The 27,985-nt window shown below is 40.8% G+C and overlaps 1 protein-coding gene across 8 annotated transcripts in view; it reads right to left on the reverse strand.

The window, feature by feature from the left end:
• Positions 1-27,985, reverse strand: part of PPFIA2 (PPFI scaffold protein A2) — a 373,500-nt gene that overhangs the window by 51,138 nt on the left and 294,377 nt on the right. For 5 of the 8 annotated variants that reach the window (XR_012882381.1, XM_075856789.1, XM_075856787.1 and 2 more), the window contains 3 exons: positions 27,227-27,256; positions 24,072-24,202; positions 3,940-4,115 (listed from right to left, as the gene is read on the reverse strand). Coding sequence is in view for 7 of the 8 variants with exons in the window: in XM_075856789.1 (XP_075712904.1) it covers positions 3,940-4,115; positions 24,072-24,202; positions 27,227-27,256 (337 nt within the window). In the remaining variant the exon portion in view is untranslated. The remainder of the gene's footprint in view (positions 1-3,939; positions 4,116-24,071; positions 24,203-27,226; positions 27,257-27,985) is intronic. The other 3 variants (XM_075856792.1, XM_075856788.1, XM_075856793.1) reach the window with 1 other exon arrangement.

A 27,985-nucleotide genomic window follows, 5' to 3' on the forward strand; every position in this document is an offset into this window, starting at 1 on the left:
AGGATTGTCTACCCCCTAAGGACACACTATCAAATGGTATCGAAGTGAGTGATACAATAGACATAAAAAAAGTGAAGGACGAACAACAAACAAACTTTTTCTCCTTCAACTTCATAACTAAATATAATGCAGCACATAAAAATATAAAAGATATCATGAACAAACATTGGTACGTTTTACAGATTGATCCTTTTTTAAAAAATAGTTTACCAACGAAACCAATGATAACTTTTAAGAGAATATTTTAGCACCGAGTCGGATTAACTTTCCTGGAAGACAAAAGATGCTCCAACAAAATACTATGTTCCCAAGTTCACACACAAAGGGTAGTTCCAAATGCAGAAAAAAGAATTGTTTATGCTGTTCTAGCATACTCACTACAGATATTTTTAGATCAAACCAAACAAAAAATGAATATCAAATTGAAACACAGTTAAATTGCCAGTCAAACTATGTTATATATCTTATTGACTGTATTTGTGGTCTCCACTATGTGGGAAGAACCATTCAATTTCTACATTGTCGACTAAACAAACATCGTTCCAACTGCAAGAAAAAATTCCTTTTGCACAGTATCTCCAAACACTGTACTCTGTTTCATAACAATGATTTTAAATGTTTTAATATTACACCGATTGAACATATAAATGAAAGCCGAGCGGATAGATACGATTCACTGTGCAAGAGGGAAATCTATTGGATATATAAATTGAAGACCCTAAAACCTGAAGGTTTGAATGAAATTACAGAGATCATAATCTAATAAAACGAATTTACTCTGGACGAGTCACTTTATATGTAAATAAATAAAAAATTCTTTATATGTGACTATATATATAGGAAATTCTTCAAGAATCGGCAAAGATCGTACTGAAAGAAAAAACCTGTTTCCTTTTAACAACAAAAACCATAAAATTTGATCTTCTGAAAGTAACACCAAGATTAGTGTAATGATAAAATTGGCATTATCATCATTTTTTACGAAAACAGTATAATTATGCAAAGAACATATATAAAAATGTATATACACATATGTACACACATAGAATCTGTACAAAAACTATTTTAGCTTAACACTTACGAATCTATATAGCAAAATAGAAAAACAGAATGAAAGGAGCAAAAAAAGAAATTATTCTTTAATATAACCTTCAGAAACAACGATAAATAAGATGATACTCCATTTGTATGCTAAATCCTCTGTATGACAATTACGCTCAGGAAATGAACCATATATATAGATTCCAAAAGGGTCAGAATGGTAGTTATGTTTTAAGTTTTCCTTTTTTTTTTTAAAAAAAAAAAATCTTTTTTCTTTTTAAAATCTCTTTTAAATTCACTTTTAAAATATATTTTTAAACAATATAATGATATATGTGTATAATTTTGTATATATGTATACGTTCAATCGGGTTTAATATAGGATGTTTTCAACAGCCAGACACTTTCCAACCATAATGTATAGAAATTAATTATCTTTCATTGGACATATATATATATATATATATTTTTTATCTTTATTTTAATCGGTTGTAATTATATGTACGTTCCGATATGTAATTTGAGTTGGTGTTTTATCTCTGTACCCGACCCGGTAGTTCTTGCCTTCAACTGACCTTTCACTCGGTTATTTAACCGGCACCCCACCCATCTATTTATATACTACCTGAGGAAGAAACCGGTTCGGTTTCGAAACTGTTCGCTGTCAAACAGTTGTGTTTTATATTCGTACCAATAAATCCTTATATTACTGACTACATCGTTATCCTTGAGGAATTTGGATATACGTGTTATGGATGATCATACCGATCAGTAGCGCATGGAAGACGCCCGTTTTTTGCTTTTTTGCCTCTATTCCTTCAATTTTCTTATCCACACACACTCTGCATTATGTATTTGGATATGCACTTCTATAGGTCTACGAAGACTTTACAAGCAGCTAAGAAGTTGTTATGGATTGACAATTTTTTAAATGAATTAAAAATGAATGTTAGAGACGTAGAGTGGCTAAAGTATTAGGTCTCAGAGATTTTTGATGATTTCCATACAACCAGTAAAATTGTTTCTAAATTTGTTCTGAGACTATAATCTGCTATCTTTTTCTGAAATAAATACTTTACAAAAGTAGATTTAGGGCTTATAGGCGGACTAAATGTTAGAATGACAGCTCAACTACCAAATATCAAGTTTTTCCTTTGTCCGTATGAAAATATATATCTATAACTGTCTGTATTTGGTTAGCTGCTTCATTAGATGAATTGTGGATACATTTAAAGTGCAACTCATGTTATACTTGTAAAGCAACAATCAGCTGCAATATGCGCAGAAACTAACATTTCTGTACGTTTATATTATTGCTCCCTTTGTTTCTTTTCGTTAGAAGGTTCAACATGTATTGAAATCTCTACGGTTCTATTAATCTGACTAGAAGCCACATTCAACTAAATTGGAATTAAACCTCCTAGTAATGGAAACAATTGCGGGGAGCTTAAAAAATAAGGGTGCGTCAATACATTCTCAATATTAAACAAGGTAACATAGACATGAGATAACATAGACAAGTGTCCTAAAAAAATGATATAAGGAAATCCTGCACAATAGTATTTTCTTACAGTGAATGCTCACCCTTAAACACTTTTTTTTTTCTTATTTATTTAATAGGTTTAATATTCTGGATTAATCTCTTTATATATCATTGTAGCGGTCAGAGCTAATTTTTTCCGACACCGAGATCCAAATCCCCTGCATAGACATAGGGGGGAATTTATTAAGACTGTCATTTCATATACCAGTCTTAATATGAAGACTAATTTCACCTAATTTATTAAGTGATGAACACCTCTTAATAAATTAGGCACAACTCTGGCCACCTGTGCGACAGAAAATAGAATCTACGCCAGCCAGGAGCTAGCACAAATTTTTTTCCTTAATTGACGCCAGTTTCTGGCGCAAATGATAATAAATTTGTTGGGCCCATCACTTCTGCTAAGCTCTACCCACTTTTAGAAACGGCACGAAAGTCACAATTTTTATTACAAATGGCGACTTTATGTATGTTTGTGTTTTTTACGCCAGAAAAGTTAATAAATTACACCATTGTTTTAAAAGAGAACATGCTGTGTATCTGCAGACACCACCCAATAATAACATAGTATGCAGCTAGTTCATAAACTCCCTCTAGTGGTGACTGTCGATAGCCAGAATATTATTTTTTTAAATCTATGACAAAGCAGGCGATGTGGTGCTCTTTATCATAAAAAGGGAGTTCAGACCACTATAAAGATATATTAGGAAATTAATTAACATAAAATTTTGGACCAATAAATAACGTGGTGATAAAAAAGACGGAGATTCACTTTAAGGCAAGTGACCAGTAGAAAGTTTAGCATTTCAATGTACTTCTCGAGTGAGTAAGGATACACAGCTTGTAAAGGGAGTTTACATATCACTATGTCTTCAGTGTGGCGATCTTAGGGTATGTTCACACGGCAGCGTCCGTAACGGCTGAAATTACGGGGCTGTTTTCAGGAGAAAACAGCACCGTAATTTCAGCCGTAATGGCATGTTGAGGCGCTTTTTGCTGCGTCCATTACGGACGTTAAATGGAGCTGTTTTTCCATGGAGTCCTTGGATAACGGCTCCATTTACGTCTGAAGAAGTGACAGGCACTTCTTTGACGCGGGTTGTCTTTTTTACACCCCGCCTTTCGACAGCGGGGCGTAAAAAAAAAGACCGTCTGCACAACACATCGTAAGACCCATTCTAATGAATGGGCAGATGTTTGCCGACGCTATTGAGCCGCTATTTTGGACGTAATTCGGGCCAAAAATGCCCGAATTACGTCCGTAAATAGTGTGTGCACATACCCTAATAGATCTATAACACACTGTACATAACCATGCTATTACAAGAAACACAATCCTGATAAAGAACAATGACCTTCGAGGCCAAATTCCTTACTGAGCTGCCCAAGTCTTGCCTTCTCTTTTTTACCAAACAGTCTTCCTATGGAGGATTTAATTCCTTTCTTCTTTGGAGCTTTGTGGAGGGAGTCTTGACTGCTGTCGGCACTCACTAGACCAAGGACATCAGGATCAAGTGTTGCAGACAAACTTCTGTAAAAATTGTTATAGGACTATTTTAATAAAAAGAAGTATGTACTTGTATTTTTTACATCAAAGCCACAACTAAATGTAGACATACGAATATATATAATAGGTATATTGTTCTGGCTTTAAAATTCTCATACATAAGTCATATGCAGTATTTTTTATTTTAACCGTTATTTTTTCAATTCTGAAATCCTGTCATGTCTATTATAGGTCACTCAGCTTTTAAGAGGCTGGTACAATTCAATTCTTCTCTTGTAAAGTAATCTTCTATTTGTGAATTCTGTAGTGCGCATGTAGCAGATATACGTTTGTAAAGGAACCATTAACAAGCAGCAGCAATTTATTTTTGCCTTAAAACGTTTTTTGTTTTTTTTTTAATTAAAAGTTACCTCACAAAAATGTGACTGATATACTGAGTATATGATCTGATTACTTTTTCACCCTAAGGGTATGTTCACACGCTTACTAAAAAACGTCTGAAAATACGGAGCTGTTTTCAAGGGAAAACAGCTCTTGATTTTCAGAAGTTTTTTTAAGAAACGCGTGTTTTTCACGGCCGTTTTTGGAGCTGTTTTTCTATAGAGTAAATGAAAAACTGCCCCAAAACGGCTCAAGTGACATGCACTTCTTTTTTCGCTGTGTTTTTTATGTAAAAAAAACGCCCCGTCGGAACAGAACGCCGTTTTACCCATTGAAATCAATGGGCAGGTGTTTGTAGGCATTCTGCTTCTGATTTTTCGGCCATTTATGGCCCAAAAAACGACCGAATATAAGTCGTGTGAACATATCCTCATACAAATGTGAGTATATATGTGTTTTTCTTAAAGTGTCACTATTGTTTTTCAAAACTACTAAAATGCTGTATTGTCCCACGCTGAAATAAAAGTTTGATCAGCTCTGTTTGGATGAGTTGCAGGTGGAGTTACTATGAGATGGTACAACGCTTTGCTTGGCTCTATGAGGAGAGCCAAACACGCAGAGCACTTCTGCCCCTTTGTTCCAGAGATCAGTGGACCTCCAACAATCAAAAGTTCTGACATGTTACTAAAGCTAAGGTCTAGCTTTGAAGATCTTTAACTTTATGTAGTCATATTTACAATATATATTTATAAAACATTTTGGGGCTTGTTTTAACCTTTTCATTGAATAACAAATCTTCTGTAGCTTCCAGGAAACAGTCAACAAGCTGCCATTGTCAGATATGTTTTTCTGATTATAGTACATTCATACAGTAATAATAAAATAAGTTACAGGAGAGAACACATTAAGAAATACCTAATATAATAGTCAGACTATATGGATGTTCATGTGTTAATATGGTTATTCACACAAATCTTAATTACAAAAAAATAAAGCAGAATAAAGATCTGTTAACAGCAACTTACTAACAGGTAATGAAGATAAAATATGTAATATTATATTTTTATTTGCTGACTACAGTTTATAGCCAATATCAAAGATGGAGTCTTTATTAGAGGAATATTGTAAAATGTTCCTTTAAGTCCATATAACTTTCTAACTAGTTTTATTTACATATATTGTAACACTTTTTAATTGCATAATGGTTTATTGGCTCACAGAAAAGTAAATGGATGTTAGCAGAGAGAATTGCATTGCGGGAGCTCAGAAAAAAGTTACACATAAACAAACTAAGTTATTAGGTCATTTGTCAGACACATCACAGAAAATTGGTTCAAAACAGTATAGCCATATCAAAAAACACATATCACGAACTAATATATAACTTTTACTCATATTTTTTAAATTAATAATCTCTTTCCCTCTTCTGTCCTAAATCTTTGGATAATAAAGTGTGATTACTCCCCATGAAATTCACATGTGAGGTGTTGTACGGAGAACCCCGACTGTTACAATAAATAACACATAAACTCTTAGGACACGCAAGTTTACAAGCTGTATATATTTAGCTCTTTTTCATTCTGACTTTGGTTTATACGGATTCCTCTGATTCTAATGACAAAGAGATCTGTGACAAATACATACCGGAGTATTCTATGAAGATTACATCATTACCGAATACTCACCTAACATTTATCAGATCATTGAGTATACGTATCAGAAGTCTTTTCGATGTTTTGTTCTTTTCCTTTTTTTTAGGTAACAATTTTAACATGCATAAGTAAAAGTTATATTTAAGCCTTTTTCTCTTTGATATGCTATATGTCAGAGTGAGAAACACTGTCTGGTTCAAACAAAACCAGCAGAATTTGAAATGATTGATGAAAGAGAAAAAAAGTATATGTATGTATGTATATATATATATATATATATATATATATATATATATATATATATATACACACATACATATATATATATATACATATATATAAATAAATGGAGAACACACCATGAAATAACGTACAGGGAACTTGTCAGCACGCATATACGGTCCCAACAGTAGGCAGCATGAGACAGTGACAGGCAGGGGCGTCGCTAGCACCGGGCCTTCAGAGCCCACGCCCTGGATCTTTGGACCGATGCCCTGGATCCCCGGCGACTGGCATATTCGTGTCACAGCGGTCGCAATTGTGACCAGGTCGTAGCGGTTGCAATCGCGACCGGACCGCGGCCGCCCGCACCACATCTGTAAAAGTTACTATAGTAACTGGGGCCTATGTAATCAAATACACAGGCCCCTGTTAGTATAGTAAGGACACATACTTACCCATCTTCCTTCCCAAGCGCAGCGTAAGTCCTGACATCTTCTCGCGTCATGACGCTGTGCGCCGTGGATGACATCATGACGCTAGATGGTGTTAGGACATCCGCTGCACCTGGAGCCGAAGAGGTAAGTGTAACGTTACGGTCTGTTGGGGTGCTGTATCTAAGCATGCCTTGTGGTAGGCTTATATACAGGGTCTAACAGACAGCATCACACATGGATGCTGTATCTAAGCCTTCCAGGTTAGGCTTAGATACAGGGCCCTGGGAGACAGTAATCGTATACAGTATAAGATTACAGTCTGCTGGGGTCCTGTATCTAAGCCTGCCATGTGGTAAGCATAAATACAGGGTCTAACAGACAGTATAATATATGCAGGGGTGAACCTAGCCTGTCTGCCGCCTGAGGCGAACTATAAAAAGACGCCCCCCCCCCCAAATCTATCAGAGAGTTTTCTCGTTCCTAGCTTTACACATCGAACACGCAATATATACATTTTTTAAATAGGAAAGCATTTGATGTTTATTTGTTAGGCCCTGTTCACATGGAGTATTTTGACGAGTTTTTGGGCGCGGAAACCGCTCCGCAAAACTCGTCAAATACCGGCCGAAAATGCCTCCCGAGAAAGAAGGGACATGCCCTATCTTCACGCGTTTACGCCTCTGATCTCCCATTGACATCAATGGGAGGCAGAGAAAAGGTATTTCGCTGAGTTTTTTGCCCGTAGAACTCAATGGCCGCGAGCGAAAAACGCAGTGAAAATCGCGGCAAACGACGTGCAGGAAGGACAAAATTTGCCTCGAAATCCCAAACAGAATTTTGAGGCAGAATTTTCCTCCTGCAAAAATCTCAGTGTGAACACAGCCTTAAAGTGCTGTTTGAAGTATGGAAAATATTTAAAGAATTCTTCTTACTGCCAATCAGTGCAGTGCAAATAGTACAGTCTGCCCTGCACTGCCCCATATCTCTCCTCGGCAGCCAGTCTCATTTGCGGCGTCACTCTCTGCAATTACATGCAGGCCAGTCCATGACGGATCGCGCTTGGCGCTGTTTTGAAGCGGCACGTCCTGGGCTGGTTTCTTTGCTCTACCTGCTGTATTGTAGTGGTCTGCCTGTGCTGGCTCGATGCCAGTGGTGGATTAATATGATCTTAGGCCCTGGGCTGTACATAAGTTATGGGCCCACATCCCACACGTAAGTATCACCTACATGTCAAAGTACATCACATGCCACTCACAGACTGTCTCTTAGCCTGATCATCTGCTGCTACACTCTGCTGCTACACTCACACTTCCCCACAGCCCCCACCACAGTAATTTACATAGATTGTAAGACCAACATTACCAATAATACCCCCATACTGTTACTGAATAATACCCCATACTGTTACTGAATAATACCTCCATACTGTTACTGAATAATACCCCCATACTGTTACTGAATAATACCACCATACTGTTACTGAATAATACCACCATACTGTTACTGAATAATACCCCCATACTGTTACTGAATAATACCACCATACTGTTACTGAATAATATCCCCATACAGTTACTGAATAATACCACCATACTGTTACTGAATAATATCCCCATACAGTTACTGAATAATATCCCCATACAGTTACTGAATAATACCCCCATACTGTTACTGAATAATACCCCCATACTGTTACTGAATAATACCTCCATACGGTTACTGAATAATACCCCCATACTGTTACTGAATAATACCCCATACTGTTACAGAATAATACCTCCATACTGTTACTCAATAATACCCCCATACTGTTACTGAATAATACCACCATACTGTTACTGAATAATACCACCATACTGTTACTGAATAATACCCCCATACTGTTACTGAATAATACCACCATACTGTTACTGAATAATATCCCCATACAGTTACTGAATAATATCCCCATACAGTTACTGAATAATACCCCCATACTGTTACTGAATAATACCACCATACTGTTACTGAATAATATCCCCATACAGTTACTGAATAATATCCCCATACAGTTACTGAATAATACCCCCATACTGTTACTGAATAATACCTCCATACTGTTACTGAATAATACCCCCATACTGTTACTGAATAATACCCCCATACTGTTACTGAATAATACCTCCATACTGTTACTGAATAATACCTCCATACTGTTACTGAATAATACCTCCATACTGTTACTGAATAATACCTCCATACTGTTACTGAATAATACCACCATACTGTTACTGAATAATACCCCCATACTGTTACTGAATAATACCACCATACTGTTACTGAATAATACCACCATACTGTTACTGAATAATATCCCCATACAGGTACTGAATAATACCACCATACAGTTACTGAATAATATCCCCATACAGTTACTGAATAATACCCCCATACTGTTACTGAATAATACCCCCATACTGTTACTGAATAATACCTCCATACGGTTACTGAATAATACCCCCATACTGTTACTGAATAATACCCCATACTGTTACAGAATAATACCTCCATACTGTTACTCAATAATACCCCCATACTGTTACTGAATAATACCACCATACTGTTACTGAATAATACCACCATACTGTTACTGAATAATACCCCCATACTGTTACTGAATAATACCACCATACTGTTACTGAATAATATCCCCATACAGTTACTGAATAATATCCCCATACAGTTACTGAATAATACCCCCATACTGTTACTGAATAATACCACCATACTGTTACTGAATAATATCCCCACACAGTTACTGAATAATACCTCCATACTGTTACTGAATAATACCTCCATACTGTTACTGAATAATACCTCCATACTGTTACTGAATAATACCTCCATACTGTTACTGAATAATACCACCATACTGTTACTGAATAATACCCCCATACTGTTACTGAATAATACCCCCATACTGTTACTGAATAATACCACCATACGGTTACTGAATAATACAGCCACACCATAACCACATAGTGACTGAATAATACCCCCATACTGTTACTGAATAATACCTCCATACTGTTACTGAATAATACCCCCATACAGTTACTGAATAATACCCCAATACTGTTACTGAATAATACCCCCATACTGTTACTGAATAATATCCCCATACAGTTACTGAATAATACCTCCATACTGTTACTGAATAATACCCTATACTGTTACTGAATAATACCTCCATACTGTTACTGAATAATACCCCCATACTGTTACTGAATAATACCTCAATACTGTTACTGAATAATACCCCCATACAGTTACTGAATAATACCACCACACCATAACCACATAGTGACTGAATAATACCCCCATACAGTTACTGAATACCCCCATACTGTTACTGAATAATACCCCCATACGGTTACTGAATAATATCCCCATACTGTTACTGAATAATACCACCATACTGTTACTGAATAATACCCCCATACTGTTACTGAATAATACCACCATACTGTTACTGAATAATATCCCCATACAGTTACTGAATAATACCACCATACTGTTACTGAATAATATCCCCATACAGTTACTGAATATCCCCATACAGTTACTGAATAATACCCCCATACTGTTACTGAATAATACCTCCATACGGTTACTGAATAATACCCCCATACTGTTACTGAATAATACCCCATACTGTTACAGAATAATACCTCCATACTGTTACTGAATAATACCCCCATACTGTTACTGAATAATACCACCATACTGTTACTGAATAATACCACCATACTGTTACTGAATAATACCCCCATACTGTTACTGAATAATACCACCATACTGTTACTGAATAATATCCCCATACAGTTACTGAATAATATCCCCATACAGTTACTGAATAATACCCCCATACTGTTACTGAATAATACCTCCATACTGTTACTGAATAATACCCCCATACTGTTACTGAATAATACCTCCATACGGTTACAGAATACCACCATACTGTTACTGAATAATACCCCCATACTGTTACTGAATAATACCACCATACTGTTACTGAATAATATCCCCATACAGTTACTGAATAATATCCCCATACAGTTACTGAATAATACCCCCATACTGTTACTGAATAATACCTCCATACTGTTACTGAATAATACCCCCATACTGTTACTGAATAATACCACCATACTGTTACTGAATAATACCCCCATACTGTTACTGAATAATACCTCCATACTGTTACTGAATAATACCTCCATACTGTTACTGAATAATACCTCCATACTGTTACTGAATAATACCACCATACTGTTACTGAATAATACCCCCATACTGTTACTGAATAATACCCCCATACTGTTACTGAATAATACCACCATACGGTTACTGAATAATACAGCCACACCATAACCACATAGTGACTGAATAATACCCCCATACTGTTACTGAATAATACCTCCATACTGTTACTGAATAATACCCCCATACAGTTACTGAATAATACCCCAATACTGTTACTGAATAATACCCCCATACTGTTACTGAATAATATCCCCATACAGTTACTGAATAATACCTCCATACTGTTACTGAATAATACCCTATACTGTTACTGAATAATACCTCCATACTGTTACTGAATAATACCCCCATACTGTTACTGAATAATACCTCAATACTGTTACTGAATAATACCCCCATACTGTTACTGAAGAATATCCCCATACAGTTACTGAATAATACCACCACACCATAACCACATAGTGACTGAATAATACCCCCATACAGTTACTGAATACCCCCATACGGTTACTGAATAATACCCCCATACGGTTACTGAATAATATCCCCATACAGTTACTGAATAATACCCCCATACTGTTACTGAATAATACCCCCATACTGTTACTGAATAATATCCCTATACAGTTACTGAATAATACCCCCATACTGTTACAGAATAATACCCCCATACTGTTACTGAATAATACCCCCATACTGTTACTGAATAATACCCCCATACGGTTACTGAATAATACCCCCATACTGTTACTGAATAATACCTCCATACTGTTACTGAATAATACCCCCATACTGTTACTGAATAATACCTCCATACTGTTACTGAATAATACCTCCATACTGTTACTGAATAATACCTCCATACTGTTACTGAATAATACCACCATACTGTTACTGAATAATACCCCCATACTGTTACTGAATAATACCACCATACGGTTACTGAATAATACAGCCACACCATAACCACATAGTGACTGAATAATACCCCCATACTGTTACTGAATAATACCCCCATACAGTTACTGAATAATACCCCAATACTGTTACTGAATAATACCCCCATACTGTTACTGAATAATATCCCCATACAGTTACTGAATAACACCTCCATACTGTTACTGAATAATACCCTATACTGTTACTGAATAATACCTCCATACTGTTACTGAATAATACCCCCATACTGTTACTGAATAATACCTCAATACTGTTACTGAATAATACCCCCATACTGTTACTGAATAATACCACCACACCATAACCACATAGTGACTGAATAATACCCCCATACAGTTACTGAATACCCCCATACTGTTACTGAATAATACCCCCATACGGTTACTGAATAATATCCCCATACAATTACTGAATAATACCCCCATACTGTTACTGAATAATACCCCCATACTGTTACTGAATAATATCCCTACACAGTTACTGAATAATACCTCCATACTGTTACTGAATCTGTACTGTAACTGAATAATACCTCCATACTGTTACTGAATAATACCCCCATACTGTTACTGAATAATACCCCCATACTGTTACTGAATAATACCCCCATACTGTTACTGAATAATACCTCCATACTATTACTGAATAATATCCCCATACAGTTACTGAATAATACCCCCATACTGTTACTGAATAATACCCCCATACTGTTACTGAATAATACCCCCATACTGTTACTGAATAATACCCCCATACTGTTACTGAATAATACCCCCATACTGTTACTGAATAATACCCCCATACGGTTACTGAATAATACCCCCATACTGTTACTGAATAATACCCCCATACTGTTACTGAATAATACCTCCATACTGTTACTGAATAATACCCCCATACTGTTACTGAATAATACCCCCATACTGTTACTGAATAATACCCCCATACTGTTACTGAATAATACCTCCATACTGTTACTGAATAATATCCCCATACAGTTACTGAATAATACCTCCATACTATTACTGAATAATATCCCCATACAGTTGCTGAATAATACCTCCATACTATTATTGAATTATACCCCCATACTGTTACTGAATAATACCTTTATACTATTACTGAATAATACTTCCATACTGTTACTGAATAAAACTACCAAACCATGATCACATATTACTACAACATAGTGTCAGAAAAAACCCACCATACTGTTTGTGAATAAATCACACTATATATAGACCAATATTACCACCATATAGTGACCTTATAGAGGTAGATGCCAGTTATACACAAGATATCTGCTGACCATATAAGTGATTACAGTATAGTTATATTGAGTGACTATTGTGGCAAATTTAAGTTTTTAAAATTTTTATACTGCTTTTTTTTTTGGTAGGTTCCGCTGGAGCGTTTGGACTAGGTCGTAGATTCATTGGACTACTCCGATGATCTACTTTAAAAAAAAAAAAAAAAAAATGGTGAAAGAGGGTTGCAAGGGGGAGTTTAGATTTCAATAAAAGTTTTTCTTATGTCTGTTTTTTTTAATACTTTATTATGGCCTTGGTAATGACTGTTGTCTGATTGAGAGCGTCCATTACTAAGAAGGGGCTTCGTGTTAGCCAGTAAAAAAGCTATCACTAACCCCTATTATTACCCCGGTTCTCACTGCCGCGAGGGGAGTACGATCCAGTACCCGACCATCTGAAGCGACGGTAAGGCAGCAGGGAGGCCAGAGGCTGGTTTTACCAGGCTGGGAAGGGATAAAAAACGTGGCCCTTCCCACCCTGGTGATGCTAGGCTGCAGCTGCTGTATTGTATCTGGCTGGTTGTGAAAAATAGCGGGAACCCCACGTCTTTAAAAAAAAAAAAATAATAGAAAAAAAATTACGTGAGATCCCCTCCATTTTTCATAACCAGCCAGATACAATAAAGCAGCAGCAGCCTAGCATTACCAGGGTGGGAAGGGCCATGGTTTTTGCAAATTCCGAGCCTGATAGTACCAGCCTGCGGCCACCCCAGTACCCGCCCTTCTCTTCAGACGGTCGGGTGCTGGATCGTACACAGCTCTTCCCAGTACTCCTGGTGGCGGTGGGTACCGGGGTAATAATAGGGGTTAGTGCTAGCCTTATTACTGGCTAACACTAAGCCCCTTCTTAGTAATGGACGCGCTCAATCAGACAGCAGCCATTACTAAGGCGGTAATGAAGTATTAAAAAACAGAGACATAAAGAAATGTATTTTATTGAAATGACAACTCTTCCACACAATCCACTTTAACCATTTTATTAAAAAAAATAAAAATAAAGCTTAAATCAGCGAAGTAGTCCAACAAATCTACGACGTAGTCCAAATGGTCCAGCGGAACCTGCAAAACAAAAATTAGCAGTATGAAAAATAAAAATAAAGTTGGCTGCCCCCACAGACGTACAAACATATGAATAAATAGCTACCTTCGGAAACATATTAAAATAATTAGAAAAATTAGGCCCATAAAATAAAACATATCAAATAAAAAAAAATAATTATAACACCTTTCTTTTAAAGAGAACCTTTCACCTCCCCATACATGTGCAGCTGAGTGCAGCATGTAATGGGGAGGGCCGCACAAACCCTGGGGCAATTTACATTTTTCTCCTAGCCTATTTCGTTATTTAGATATCAGTGCTGTAATATTTGGCGCCCGATATTTAAATAACCCCATGAACTGTCGATGGGGAGGTAATTGGCAAGGGGACGTGTAACATCGCCATGACACTGTCCAATCAGCTACGGTCAGCGTTACAGCAAGAGCTGGAGAGAGAGCGCGTGCACGCAGCTCCGCCACCACTAAGGAACACAAGAGGAGAAGAAGAGTGTGAATTCTTCTTCTTCTGTTCCATGGCATCAGAGCTGTGCGCGCACGCACGCTCTCACTCTTTAGCTCTCGGCAGACAAGGACGATAAGACTGATCTCTCACCTGAGATCACAGTCTTGTGCTTGCCTGCCGAGAGCTGAAGAGTGAGAGCGTGCGCACGCACATGATCTCCTCTCTCCAGCTCTTGCTGTTGACATTGTCTGTAGCGGATTGGGCAGTGTCACAGCGATGTTACACGCCCCCTTGCCAATTACCGCCCTATTGGCAGTTCATGGGGTTATTTAAATATCGGGCGCCAAATATTACAGCACAGATATCTAAGTAAGGAAAGAGGGTAGGAAAAAAAATGTAAAGTGCCCCAGAGTTTGTGCAGCCCTCCCCATTACACGCTGCACTCAAATGCAAATCTGTGGGCAGGTGAAAGGTTCGCTTTAAAGTGTAACAACTTTTTAAAAAACTTTTGACATGTCAGAAGTTTTGATCAGTGGGGTCCGAACACTGAGACCCTCCACTAGTCGCTAAAACTAAGCAGCAGAAGTGCTCGGGTGAGCGTGTGCCGCTTCAATTCTGTTTGGCTTTCCTTGGAGCAGTGTACGGGCTCAATAGAAAGTCTATGAGTCCGTACACCGCTCGCTCGGCTGAAAGTCGATCATAAATGAAGCGGCACAGCGCTCACCCGAGCACTTCTGCTGCTTCGTTTTAGCGATCGGTGGGGGCCTCAGTGCTCGGTCCCCCACCGATGAAAACTTCGGACATGTCACTATGATATATAAAGATATCTATTAATGCGATTGGTGCAAATTTTAATTAATTTTTATTGAAAATGATTTGTACTTTTTGAGATACAGCTGCTTTGTATCCTGTATACAGAGCAGCTGTATATAGCGCTGACACCTGAATCCATTAGGTCGCCTATTACTGATCACATCTAAGTTATGAACTTAGATGTGATCGGTAACAGCTCGATCCTGCAGGACTCGCTGACACTGAATCAGTCAGTCCCGCTGACATGACGGATACAGGATACAGCGCTATATACATTACATAATATATTTATTTTAATTAGCGGGGGCAGGATTATGGGGAAGGATTAGGGCCTGTTCACATCAGCGTTGGCTTTCCTTTCCGGGGTTCCGTGGGAGGTTTCCGTCGGGTGAACCCCGCAACGGAAAGTCAAACTGAAACCACAGCTTCCGTTTCAGTCACCATTGAAATCAATGGTGACGGAAACATTGCTGATGGTTTCCGTTCGTCACCATTCCAGCAGGTTTCCGTTTTTGTGACGGAATCAATAGCGCAGTCGACTGCGCTAATGGTGACAGAAACGGAACAGTGGTTTCAGTTTGACTTTCCGTTGCGGGGTTACCTCCGACGGAACCCCAGAACGGAAAACCAACGCTGATGTGAACAGGCCCTAAGGCTTCTTTCACACTAGCATTAATATACGTTTACCTCTCTTCCGTCAGAGGAAGAGAGGATCGATACGTTAAACGGAAAGCAACGGTTCCATTAGAATTACCATTGCTTTCAATGGTAATTCTTTTGTATCAGTTGCTTTCTGTTTGTCTCCGTTCGCTAAGTTTCAATTTTTTTTTCAAGGAAACAAAAGTGCAGTCTGCAGAACTTTTATTTCCGTTCAAAAGAACGGACACTTAGCGAACGGAGACAAACTGAAAGCAACTGATACAAAAGATTTACCATTGAAAGCAATGGTAATTCAAATGGAGCCGTTGCTTTCCGTTTAACGTATCGATCCTCTCTTTCTCTGATGTAAGAGAGGTAAACGTATATTAATGCTAGTGTGAACAAAGCCCAAAACAAGATATTAATATAAAAAAAAACAAAAACAAAACCCCAGGTGGGATTTGAACCAGCAACCTTCCATGTGTAAGGCAGACAAGCTAACCACTACACTATAGAAGCTGTCATAGTCAATGTGTCTGAAACTGTAGTAGTTGAGGGTTTATTCAACGACAGGAACTATTAGTCTCTCCTGTCTGCTGCGTGTGGGTGGTGACTGGTCAGAGACTCACAGTCAGGCTGGCTGCCGCAGCTGCCGCATACAGTGTGCACTGGGAGTGACTGTGAGACTCACCAGTCACAGCCCTGATTGTAGCTTTCCCACGCTAATTAAGCACAGGAAAGCTACAAAGCCAGGAGTATACTGCAAGGGGAGGGGGGTCTGGGCGTTTTACTGACAGCAGAGGGCTCAATAGGGAGGAATTATCCCCCCACCATAGAGCCCTGACTAGTTACTATACTGAAAGGTTAGGGGGGTCTGAGCATCTGACTGACTGCTCTAAAGGGGGGGGGGGCAAAATCCCCCCCCCCTATAGAGCTCTCTGCAGTAAGTCAGATAGATGCTCAGACCCTCCCCCACCCACACTTATCCTTCCATTATAGTGATGTGAGGGCTCTATGGGGTGGATTATTCCAGCCCCATAGAGCCCTCTGCTGTCGGTAAAATGCCCAGACCCCCCCCCCTTGCAGTATACTCACGTCACGGGTCTCGGTCCCAGCAAGGCAGGAACTTACCTCGTGCTGCTCGTCGCTCCTCCTGCAGACTTGCTCCTCTCTGGCTGCATGTGATGTGTACAGCGTCAGAGAGGAGGAGGAGTGTTACAGACGTTCGGCACGTCTGCTATGTGCATCTGCATGGCCCCTCCCCCCGGTCCAGTCCGTCCCGGGCTGAAAATGCCGCCCCCCCCCCCCCGTTTGGGTAGGTAGTGCCGCCTGAGGCCGTCGGCTCACCTGGCCTCATGGCAGATGCGGCACTGAATATATGGACCCTGTATCTAAGCCTACCACAAGGTATTCTTAGCTACATGTCTAAACTTGTCTGATGGGCCCTTCGATGACAGCTTTTTTTATTTTCAATAAAATGGTTAATGAGGGCTGGGTGGAGAGGTTTATTTCAATTAAATATTTTATCTGTGTCTTTGTATTTCCTTTTAAACTTTATTACTACCGCTTTAGTAATAGTTGCTGGCTGATTGACAGAATCCATTACTAAGGCGGGGGCTTTGTGTCAGCCAGTGTAGAGGCTAGTATTAACCCCCATTATTACCATGGTACTCACCAGGCAGGGGCGTAACTAGGAAAGACTGGGCCCCATAGCAAACTTTTGACTGGGGCCCCCCCTCGGTGTCACACAACCCCTCCCCTTGTAGTTAGTGCCTTTTTTTACAGCCCCCCTGTAGATAACGCCATACAGCCCCCTCTGTAGAGAACGCCATACAGCCCGCTCTGTAGAAAACGCCATACAGACCCGCCTGTAGAGAACGCCATACAGACCCGCCTGTAGAGAATGCCATACAGACCCCCCTGTAGAGAACACCATACAGCCCATCCTGTAGAGAACGCCATACAGCCCCCCCTGTAGAGAACGCCATACAGCCCCCCCTGTAAAGAACGCCATACAGAACCCCCTGTAGGTAACGCCACACAGAACCCCCTGTAGGTAACGCCATACAGAACCCCCCTGTAGGTAACGCCATACAGAACCCCCCTGTAGGTAACGCCATACAGACCCCCTGTAGGTAACGCCATACAGAACCCCCCTGTAGGTAACGCCATACAGTCCCCCTGTAGGTAACGCCATACAGCCCCCCTGTAGATAACGCCATACAGCCCCCTCTGTAGATAACGCCATACAGAACCCCCCTGTAGGTAACGCCATACAGAACCCCCTGTAGGTAACGCCATACAGAACCCCCCTGTAGGTAACGCCATACAGAACCCCCCTGTAGGTAACGCCATACATCCCTCCTGTAGATAACGCCATACAGCCCTCCTGTAGATAACGCCATACAGCCCTCCTGTAGATAACGCCATACAGCCCTCCTGTAGATAACGCCATACAGCCCCCCTGTAGGTAACGCCATACAGCCCCTCCTGTAGGTAACGCTATACAGCCCCCTCTGTAGATAACGTCATACAGAACCCCCCTGTAGGTAACGCCATACAGAACCCCCCTGTAGGTAACGCCATACAGTCCCCCTGTAGGTAACGCCATACAGCCCCCCTGTAGATAACGCCATACAGCCCCCCTGTAGATAACGCCATACAGCCCCCTCTGTAGATAACGCCATACAGAACCCCCCTGTAGGTAACGCCATACAGAACCCCCTGTAGGTAACGCCATACAGAACCCCCCTGTAGGTAACGCCATACAGAACCCCCCTGTAGGTAACGCCATACAGAACCCCCCTGTAGGTAACGCCATACAGAACCCCCCTGTAGGTAACGCCATACAGAACCCCCCTGTAGGTAACGCCATACAGAACCCCCCTGTAGGTAACGCCATACAGAACCCCCCTGTAGGTAACGCCATACAGAACCCCCCTGTAGGTAACGCCATACAGAACCCCCCTGTAGGTAACGCCATACAGAACCCCCCTGTAGGTAACGCCATACAGAATCCCCCTGTAGGTAACGCCATACAGAACCCCCCTGTAGGTAACGCCGTACAGCCCCCCCCTGTAGGTAACACCATACAGACCCCCTGTAGGTAACGGCATACAGCCCTCCTGTAGATAACGCCATACAGCCCCCCCTGTAGGTAACGCTATACAGCCCCCCTGTAGGTAACGCTATACAGCCCCCTGTAGGTAATGCTATACAGCCACAACGCCCCCCAAAAAATCAGACCTATAGTTTGTCTACAAAAGACATGTATCCCCTATCCACAAGATAGGGGATATATGTGTGATCGCTGGCAGCGATAAGGAGAACAGGGGACCGAAAGTCCCCCGAAGTTCTTCCTGACTAACCGCTGACTTCCGGCGTCTGCGCAGTTCAATAAAAATGAAAGGAGCGCTGGTCACGCATGCGCACAAGCGCGCACAGGCGCGCACAGGCGCGACCGGACCTCCATTCATTTCTACGGAGCTGCCGACACAGACCCCGGAAGTCCGAGGTTTGTGATGGAGAACTTCAGGGGACTTTCGGTCCCCTGTTCTCCTTATCGCTGCCAGCGATCACACATGTATCCCCTATCCTGTGGATAGGGGACACATGTCTTTTGTAGGAACAACCCCTTTAATGGCAGAGCGGGGAGATACCTCCCTGCTCTGCCGTAGTGTTCAGTGGCGTTGCGCTGTAGTAGCCATAGCGTCAGCTAGCGGAGCCTCCGGCCATGGTGGGGGCCCGTGCCGCGGGCCCTGTAGCAACCGCTACGGCTGCTCTAGTGGTGGTTACGCCACTGCCAACAGGGGTACTGGGAAGAGTCAGGTACGATCCAGTACCCGACCATCTGTAGTGATGGTCGAGCACTGGGGCAGCCACAGGCTGGTATTATTAGGCTGGAAAAGGTCAAAAACAGTGGCCCTTCCCACCCTGGTAATGCTAGGCTGCTGATGATATGTTGTATCTGGCTGGTTATGAAAATAGGGGGGGGGACCCCACGTAATTTATTTTTAAATAAATTGGAAAAAACTACACCCCCCCACCATTTTGCATAACACAGCAGCAGCAGGCTAGCATTACCAGGGTGGGAAGGGCCACTGTTTCTGGCCTTTTCCAGCCTAATAACACCAGCCTGCAGCCACCCCAGTGCCCAACCATCACTACAGATGGTCAGGTACTGGATCGTACCCGGCTCTTCCCAGTACCCCTGGTGGCGGTGGGTACCGGGGTAATAATGGGGGTTAGTGTTAGCCTCTGCACCGGATAACACAAAGCTCTGCCTTAGTAATGGACGCTGTCAATCAGCCAGCGGCTATTAATAAAAGCAATAGTAATAATGTTTAAAAAATACAAGGACATAAAAAAAATATTTTATTGAAATAAAAAAAATAAAAAAACACAAAACCCTCATTAACCATTTTATTGACAATAAAAAAAGCCGTTATCGAAGTATTCCTCAAGTCCGACGTAGTCCAATGACCGAACCTGTAAAAAAAATACTAACACACCAAAAAAAATAGTAACATAAAAAAAGCAAAGCAATTATTATTTTACCTTTACTGGGTCCAGCGCTGGAGCCGCAATGTCAGTGAGCTGGGCCCTATATCTAATCCTATCATGTGTGACACTGTCTGCTGAGCCACTGTTTCTAATCCTATCCAAAGCTATGGGGTCAGAGTGCTACAGATATGCGGTCTCATATACACACACACTTTTTTTTGGGGGGGTGGATATGTTAGTACAACGATACTTACTGCTGGGGTCCTGTATCTAAGGCTATCATGTGTGATACTGACTGCTGGGTCCCTGTATCTAAGCCTATCATGCGTGATACTGTCTGCTGGGGCCATGTATCTAAGCCTATCATGTATGATACTGTCTGCTGAGACAAGGTGGGTATGTGGGACTACCAACAGGGGACTGCATGGCACTGTCTACAAGGGGGATGTATGTCAGGGGGACTGTGTGTGGAACCATACAGGGGGGTTTGTGACACTATATACAGGGGGCATTGTGTGGGGAACGCTCTACAGGTGTCTTTGATTACAGCCCCGAGACATAACTTTGATTGGGGCCCCAGAACTGCCAAATTTGCCCTTGTGGGTTAGTACAAGGAGCGTGACAGATTTACGCGCGTAAAGAACAGGTGTAAGTCTATCCATGTGTGTTGCATTTTGCATCAGTGTGTTTCGCGTGTGGCTTATGTTTTCCACGCACTCGCAAGCACTTTTTTTCTTTTCAATGTAATTGATGCGTGAAGCACGGATTGCACACATATGTCATACGTGTGCGGTCTGTGGTTTTCACGCACCAACTGACTTCAAAGGGCAACTACGTGGGTGAAAACGCACCAATATAGGACATGCAGTGTGTTTCACGCAACGGACACTCACTGCGTGAAAACTCACGCATGTGTGAATAGCCCCATTCAAATCAACGAGTATGTGTGATGTGCGTTATTTCAATGCGCAGCCCACGGATGAGATTCACGCTCGTCTGAATGTGCCCTGAGTCTACCATGTGTGATAGTGTCTGCTGGGGCCCTGTGTCTAAACCTATTATGTGTGATACTGTGTGCTGGGGCCATGTATATAAGCCTATCATGTATGATCCTGTATGCGGAGATAATACATCCAATTCTATCCAGCGGTGTAGCTATAGGAGCGTTAGTCTTATAGATATGCGATCTCCGATGTAAGAAAATATATATTTTTCGGGGGGGATATATGTCTCAGGGGCCCCATATCTTTTAAGATCCTAGCAACGCCCCTAGTGACAGGCGATCACACTACACTATGTTTTAAAGTGCTTTAGATCAGCGGCCTCCAACCTTTTTTTTGCACCAAGGACCATGTTTCACGCAAGAAAATTTTTCCAGGGACCGGCGGGGGTGTGTGTGTGTTTGCTGTTTGGGGTCTAGGGTTATTTCACATGTTGCGTAAATACCACGGGTTTTCCACAACGGGATTTGTTGCGGAAAATTTGCAGCATTATACAGTAGCAGCGAAGTGTATGAGCTAAAACAAATCTCATCCACACGCTGCGTAATTAGTGAGCGGAAGAAGCACTCAGAAATTGACATGCGGTGGGGAGATTTATTCCGCAGCATGTTAAATGTGTTTGTGTAAACGCTGCTTATTTGTTGCAGATTTTCCCCATTGAATTTAATGGGGAGGTAAAACCCACAACAAGCAGTTGCGTTTAATGCGGCAGAATCGCAGCTCAGAATAAAAAACAAAAACAAAAAAACCTTATACTTTCCCAGAAGTCTGTGTTCTTCCTGCAGGTTGCCATCCCGGGATGGCGTTTCATCCCATGTGAGCGCTGCAGCGGCGGTCCTGGATGACGTTGGAGGGCCAGCCTCCTGGGATGACGTTTCATCCCGCGTGACCGCCGCTGCAGCCAATCACAGATTGCTAGCAGGCCGGCTAAATGCGCTACAGTTTTCCGCAGGGGATATTCTGGGTAAAAGCTGCACCACAGTTTGGTGCAGTTTTTTGCCCGAAATTCACTGCGGCCACCGGGGTTGGGGATCACTGTTTTAAGTAGATCGTTGTTTTAACACTACCACGTGTCCAGTGGGATTAGGGACTCTGCTTGATTGACAAGTCTCTCTCTACTTGAGCCGGACAGGAAAAAATACAGATGGGAGTAGACACAGCGGATACTTGTACCGGAGCCCAGCACTTATTAAAACAATAATTTCTTATTTTAAATGAGGCCATTGCGCCTATTGTAGATATCTGCATAACGGAACGAGGTGCCAAAGATTAGTGGCGATCGTGATAATCTACTGCTGACAAAAGAAGATGCATTATAAAGACCAATGCCCTAGGTGCTGTGAAACTTAATAATCACAATTATTTAAGTGTTTTTGTGTAAGGATCTCAGTTTTGTGGTAAAGGATCTTGTAATTTCACTGTTGGAATCTATGTGTTTACTGTTACTACCGTGTCATGTTGTGCACACATAAGAGAAGTGTGCTGACACCATGATGTAATGGGGGCCTGACGAAATGTGAAGTCATGGAAAATAGACATTGCCCTTTTCTCATGTCTCAACCTGCTGTGATGTCTGTCCTATGTAAAAAAAAATAAAACAATTTTGAAGCCGGGAAAGTGCCACAATTTCCTTCTTATTACTGGATACACTGCTGGACTCGCTGTTTACACTGAGCATCACTCGTTTGTTCGAGCAGGCCCATACGCCGCTGTGGCTTGTTTGTAAAGCAATGCCAATCATATTTCTACTATAGCAACTTAGGCCTGATTCACACGAAAGTGTTAAACGTCCATGGGACGGCCGTTGAAAAAGCGACCGTCTCACGGACCTATGTAATTCAATGTGGCCGTTCACACAGCCGTTGTTTCAACGGACCGTGTGAAGGGTCCGTGAGAAAATAGGACATGTCCTATCTTTTCACGCATCACTCCATAGACTTTCAACTATGGGGGATGCGTGACCCGCAGCGCTGAGCATGGAAGCACCTCGGACGTGAAAAACTGCAGTTTTTCACGTCCGAGATGCGCAGCGCTTGTATGAATCAGGCCTTAGAGTAATTGGGGCACCTGTCACTATATCGCTAACCACCAATAGCATAAATGTGATGACAGGTTCCCTTTTAAATCAAAACAAACACAGCAAATTAAGGAAATTGTAAAGTTATATTCTTAACTGTGAAATTTTGTTAAAGGTGGAATTTTGTTTGACATTTGAGAGCCAAGATAAGCAGTCTTTCTGAAAATCTCCACATCTCACCCTCTGGCATCATTGTGATATGAAGATGGTAGAGTATGTGTCATCCTGAGAGCACGTGGTGTTGAAGGAGGGGAGGTTTCACATTTTATTGTGGCTTTATCTTCACGACCATCTTCCTCGACAACTGCAATCTAGACACAAACCAAATTCAATAAATGTTCACCATTTATGAGACCTTTATCTTTCTTAGGGCATGACCACACGTGGCGGATTTCCTCCGCAACTGTCCGCATCAATGCCGCACCTAATCCCGGGTTGCGGATTACGGCTGCGGATCTGCACAAAATGTGCAGAAAATTGATGCGGACTAGCTGCTGCGGACTGCGGGAAAAGTGCTTCCCTTCTCCCTATCAGTGCAGGATAGAGAGAAGGGACAGCACTTTCCCTAGTGAAAGTAAACGAATTTCATACTTACCGGCCGTTGTCTTGGTGACGCGTCCCTCTTTCGGCATCCAGCCCGACCTCCCTGGATGACGCGCCAGTCCATGTGACCGCTGCAGCCTGTTATTAGCCTGTGATTGGCTGTAGCCGTCACTTAGACTGAAACGTCATCCTGGGAGGCCGGACTGGAGACAGAAGCAGGGAGTTCTCGGTAAGTACGAACTTCATTTTTTTTTACAGATACATGTATATTGGGATCGGTAGTCACTGTCCCGGGTGCAGAAACAGTTACTGCCGATCGCTTAACTCTTTCAGCACCCTGGACAGTGACTATTTACTGACGTCTCCTAGCAACGCTCCCGTCATTACGGGAGCCCTATTGACTTCCTCAGTCTGGCTGTAGACCTAGAAATACATAGGTCCAGCCAGAATGAAGAAATGTCAAGTTAAAAAAGCAAGACGCATCCGCAGCACACATAACATGTGCATGACAGCTGCGGACTTCATTGCGGAACTTAGAATCTCCATTGAAGTCAATGGAGAAATTCCGCCATGAGTCCGCCACTGCTCCGCAACAGACAGAGCATGCTGCGGACACCAAATTCCGCTCCGCAGCCTATGCTCCGCAGCGGAATTTTACGCCTCGTCTAAACGAACACTGCTAAATTAAAGTGTAAGTCAATGGACAAACGGCTCCGCTGCGGATTAACGCTGCGGAGTGTCCGCAGCGGAATTTAAGTGAAATTCCGCCACGTGTGAACCCAGCCTTACTGTCTCAATGCAAGAGGTACAGGAAAATATTTTAGTAAAATGGACCTATTTTTTTGTGTTACTTTTTTGATACAATGATTAAATGATACAATGACACAAAATGCATTAGGCCCTGTTCACACTGAGTTTTCTGACGAGTTTTTTGACGCGGAAACCGCTCCAAAAAACTCCTCAAGAACTGCCCGAAAATGCCTCCCATTGATTTCAATGGGAGTTGGACGAGTTTTTTTACCGCGAGTAAAAAAAATGCATCGCGGTAAAAAGAAGCGTCATGACCCATCTTGAGGCGGTTTCTGCCTCCAAAACCCCATTTCAATGAGTCAGAAAGAGGAAAAAAAAACCTCGACGAGTGTTTTGACGAGTTTTTGTCAAACCACTGTGCAAAAACCTACTGGAGCAGTTTTTGCAGGAGGAATTTTCCTCCTGCAAAAAACTCTGTGTGAACACAGCCTTAAACTGCATGTAGCCAAGGTTATTTCTGCCTGTGTTCTTCTATATGGTGTTATTGTCATTTATATCCTAGAAATTAATGTTAGATCACATATTTTTCCTAATAATTATATTAGAAATGTAATTAGTCCAGGACCCCGGCAGGTGCTATATGGTAAATATCTCTGGTTATCAGACACACCAATAAAATACATAAAAATTCTTAAAAACAAAGTGTTATTGGCATATTTTAATATTATTAAGAATAATCTACTAATAGGCTTTCCTTACTAAACTTTTTATCAGATTTCAGATTATCCGATTATTTATTGCTAAATGAAAGGAAGTGTATTGCATCTTGAAATAGTTATTGTATACAAAACTGCTTCTATTGGTGAATACCCATTGTTTTAATTTGAGGGCGTACATTGCTTGCTTATATAAATGAAAAAATGGTCAAAATTACAATCATGTTGATGTTGACCATAAAAAGAAATCTACTAGTGAATATAATTTTGTTCAAATAGGTTCAAAATTCTATAAAACATCTTTAAAGCGGTCAGAGTTATTTTTTTTTTTCTTTCCGAGCTCCAAATCCCCTACATAAACATAGCTCTAAAAGAGAACATGCATGCTATCTGCAGCCCCCACTAGATGGCGATTAGGAGCTTATTGCTCACTCTGTTATGATTCAGTTCATTATGTAACAAGCTCCTAAACTCCCTCTAGTGGTGGCTGCAGACAGCAAGCAAGTACTTTTTCTTTTAAATCAATGTCCATGTAGGGGATTTTGAGATCTACATAACAGAAAATGCAACTCGGACCCATATAAATAAAGTTTAAGAAATTAATCAGCACAGAATATCGGACCTAGAAATTGCATGATAATAAAATGCAGAAAATAACTCTAAAGAGTAGGGGCTGATAATGTTTGACCTTGTAAAGTGTTTCTATGTAAGCAATTTTAGAGATAATTATTTGCAAGCACCAATCAAGAGACTCTGCAGTTCTGAGGGGGTGAGAAGAGTCTAAGCACAAATGTTTTTCCAGCTAAAAGCAGAAAGTAGGTAGTGAAAAAGGGTGATAAGTTAAGTTGTATAGGCCTGGTACCACTAGAATGAGGGTAGAGTTCACACTTAACATACGGATGTAGCCATCTTTATCTGGACTCTGATAACTTGCTGCAGCGTGATATCACACAACAAAAGTCATTGAAAAGTCTTTGAAAAAGTCAAGATAAAGGATCTTGCCATTGTGTATTTAATGCGTTAACAGTCAAGATAAAGTTGGCTACATCTGTATTTGTTGCGGAATTAGTACGGGAATTCCACAATAAAGTATCATATAATACAAATTAATGGGGTTTTAAGTAAAATAATCAGCAGCAGATCTAGGCTTGCTGATGATCTTCAAATCCGTTGAAAATGTTTGCATCGGAATACATTTTGTTGCAGCTTTTGGCGCAGGCTTAAACAAAAAGAATTTCTCACTCTGGAGGACCCTGGATTTCCATCAATGGTTATTACCATTATTTAAAAATCAAACAATACGGCAGCAAATTTCAAGATACATACCTTTCTTCGATGCTTCCGCAAATCACTAGGCTGAAAGTGGAGAAAATAAAAGTAGGATACTGTAAGCTTTAAACAAGACCCGGTATGATATAATAAAAAAAACATTATCCAGCAGGGTATTCATCCTTAAACAATTCCATCTTTCAGATATAAAATTGTTGGACTATATGATACAGTCCTATCTAGTTAATAGATATGAATAGAACTATTGCTTTCTACATATTTAACTTTGTGTCAAATCTACCTCCCCTGATAAGTCAACATATTTTAAAGGTACTGAATATTGCAATATCAATTTAACTATGATTGTTGTTTTCTCTGGTGATCAGTCTACTTTTTTGTTAAAGGGGTTGTCCAGTTTCGGCAAATAAGGTTATTTTTTTTATGATTAAATGTTCAACAATTTTCCAAAATACTTTCTGTAATAATTCCTCATGCCTTTCAAGATCTCGGCTTATTATTATTTAGTAGTAACATTCATTGTTTACTTTCAGTGGATAAAATTCTGTCCTGGTCATTTGACAGCTGTGTCTTCTAATAATCCCAGCACCTGTGTGTCCATCACATGACCATGGACAGAACATTATCCACTGGAAGTAAACCATGAATGTTCCTACTGTATAACAAGCAGAGATCTAGAAAACAGAGAAATTACTACAGAAAATATATTAGAAAATAGTAGAACTTTTATTTATACAAAAAAATAACAATTATTTGCTGAAACCAAACCGGACAACCCCTTTAAGTTTTATTAATTTG

This window comes from Rhinoderma darwinii, chromosome 3 (genome assembly GCF_050947455.1).
Source record: "Rhinoderma darwinii isolate aRhiDar2 chromosome 3, aRhiDar2.hap1, whole genome shotgun sequence".
Taxonomy (NCBI): Eukaryota; Metazoa; Chordata; class Amphibia; order Anura; family Rhinodermatidae; genus Rhinoderma; species Rhinoderma darwinii.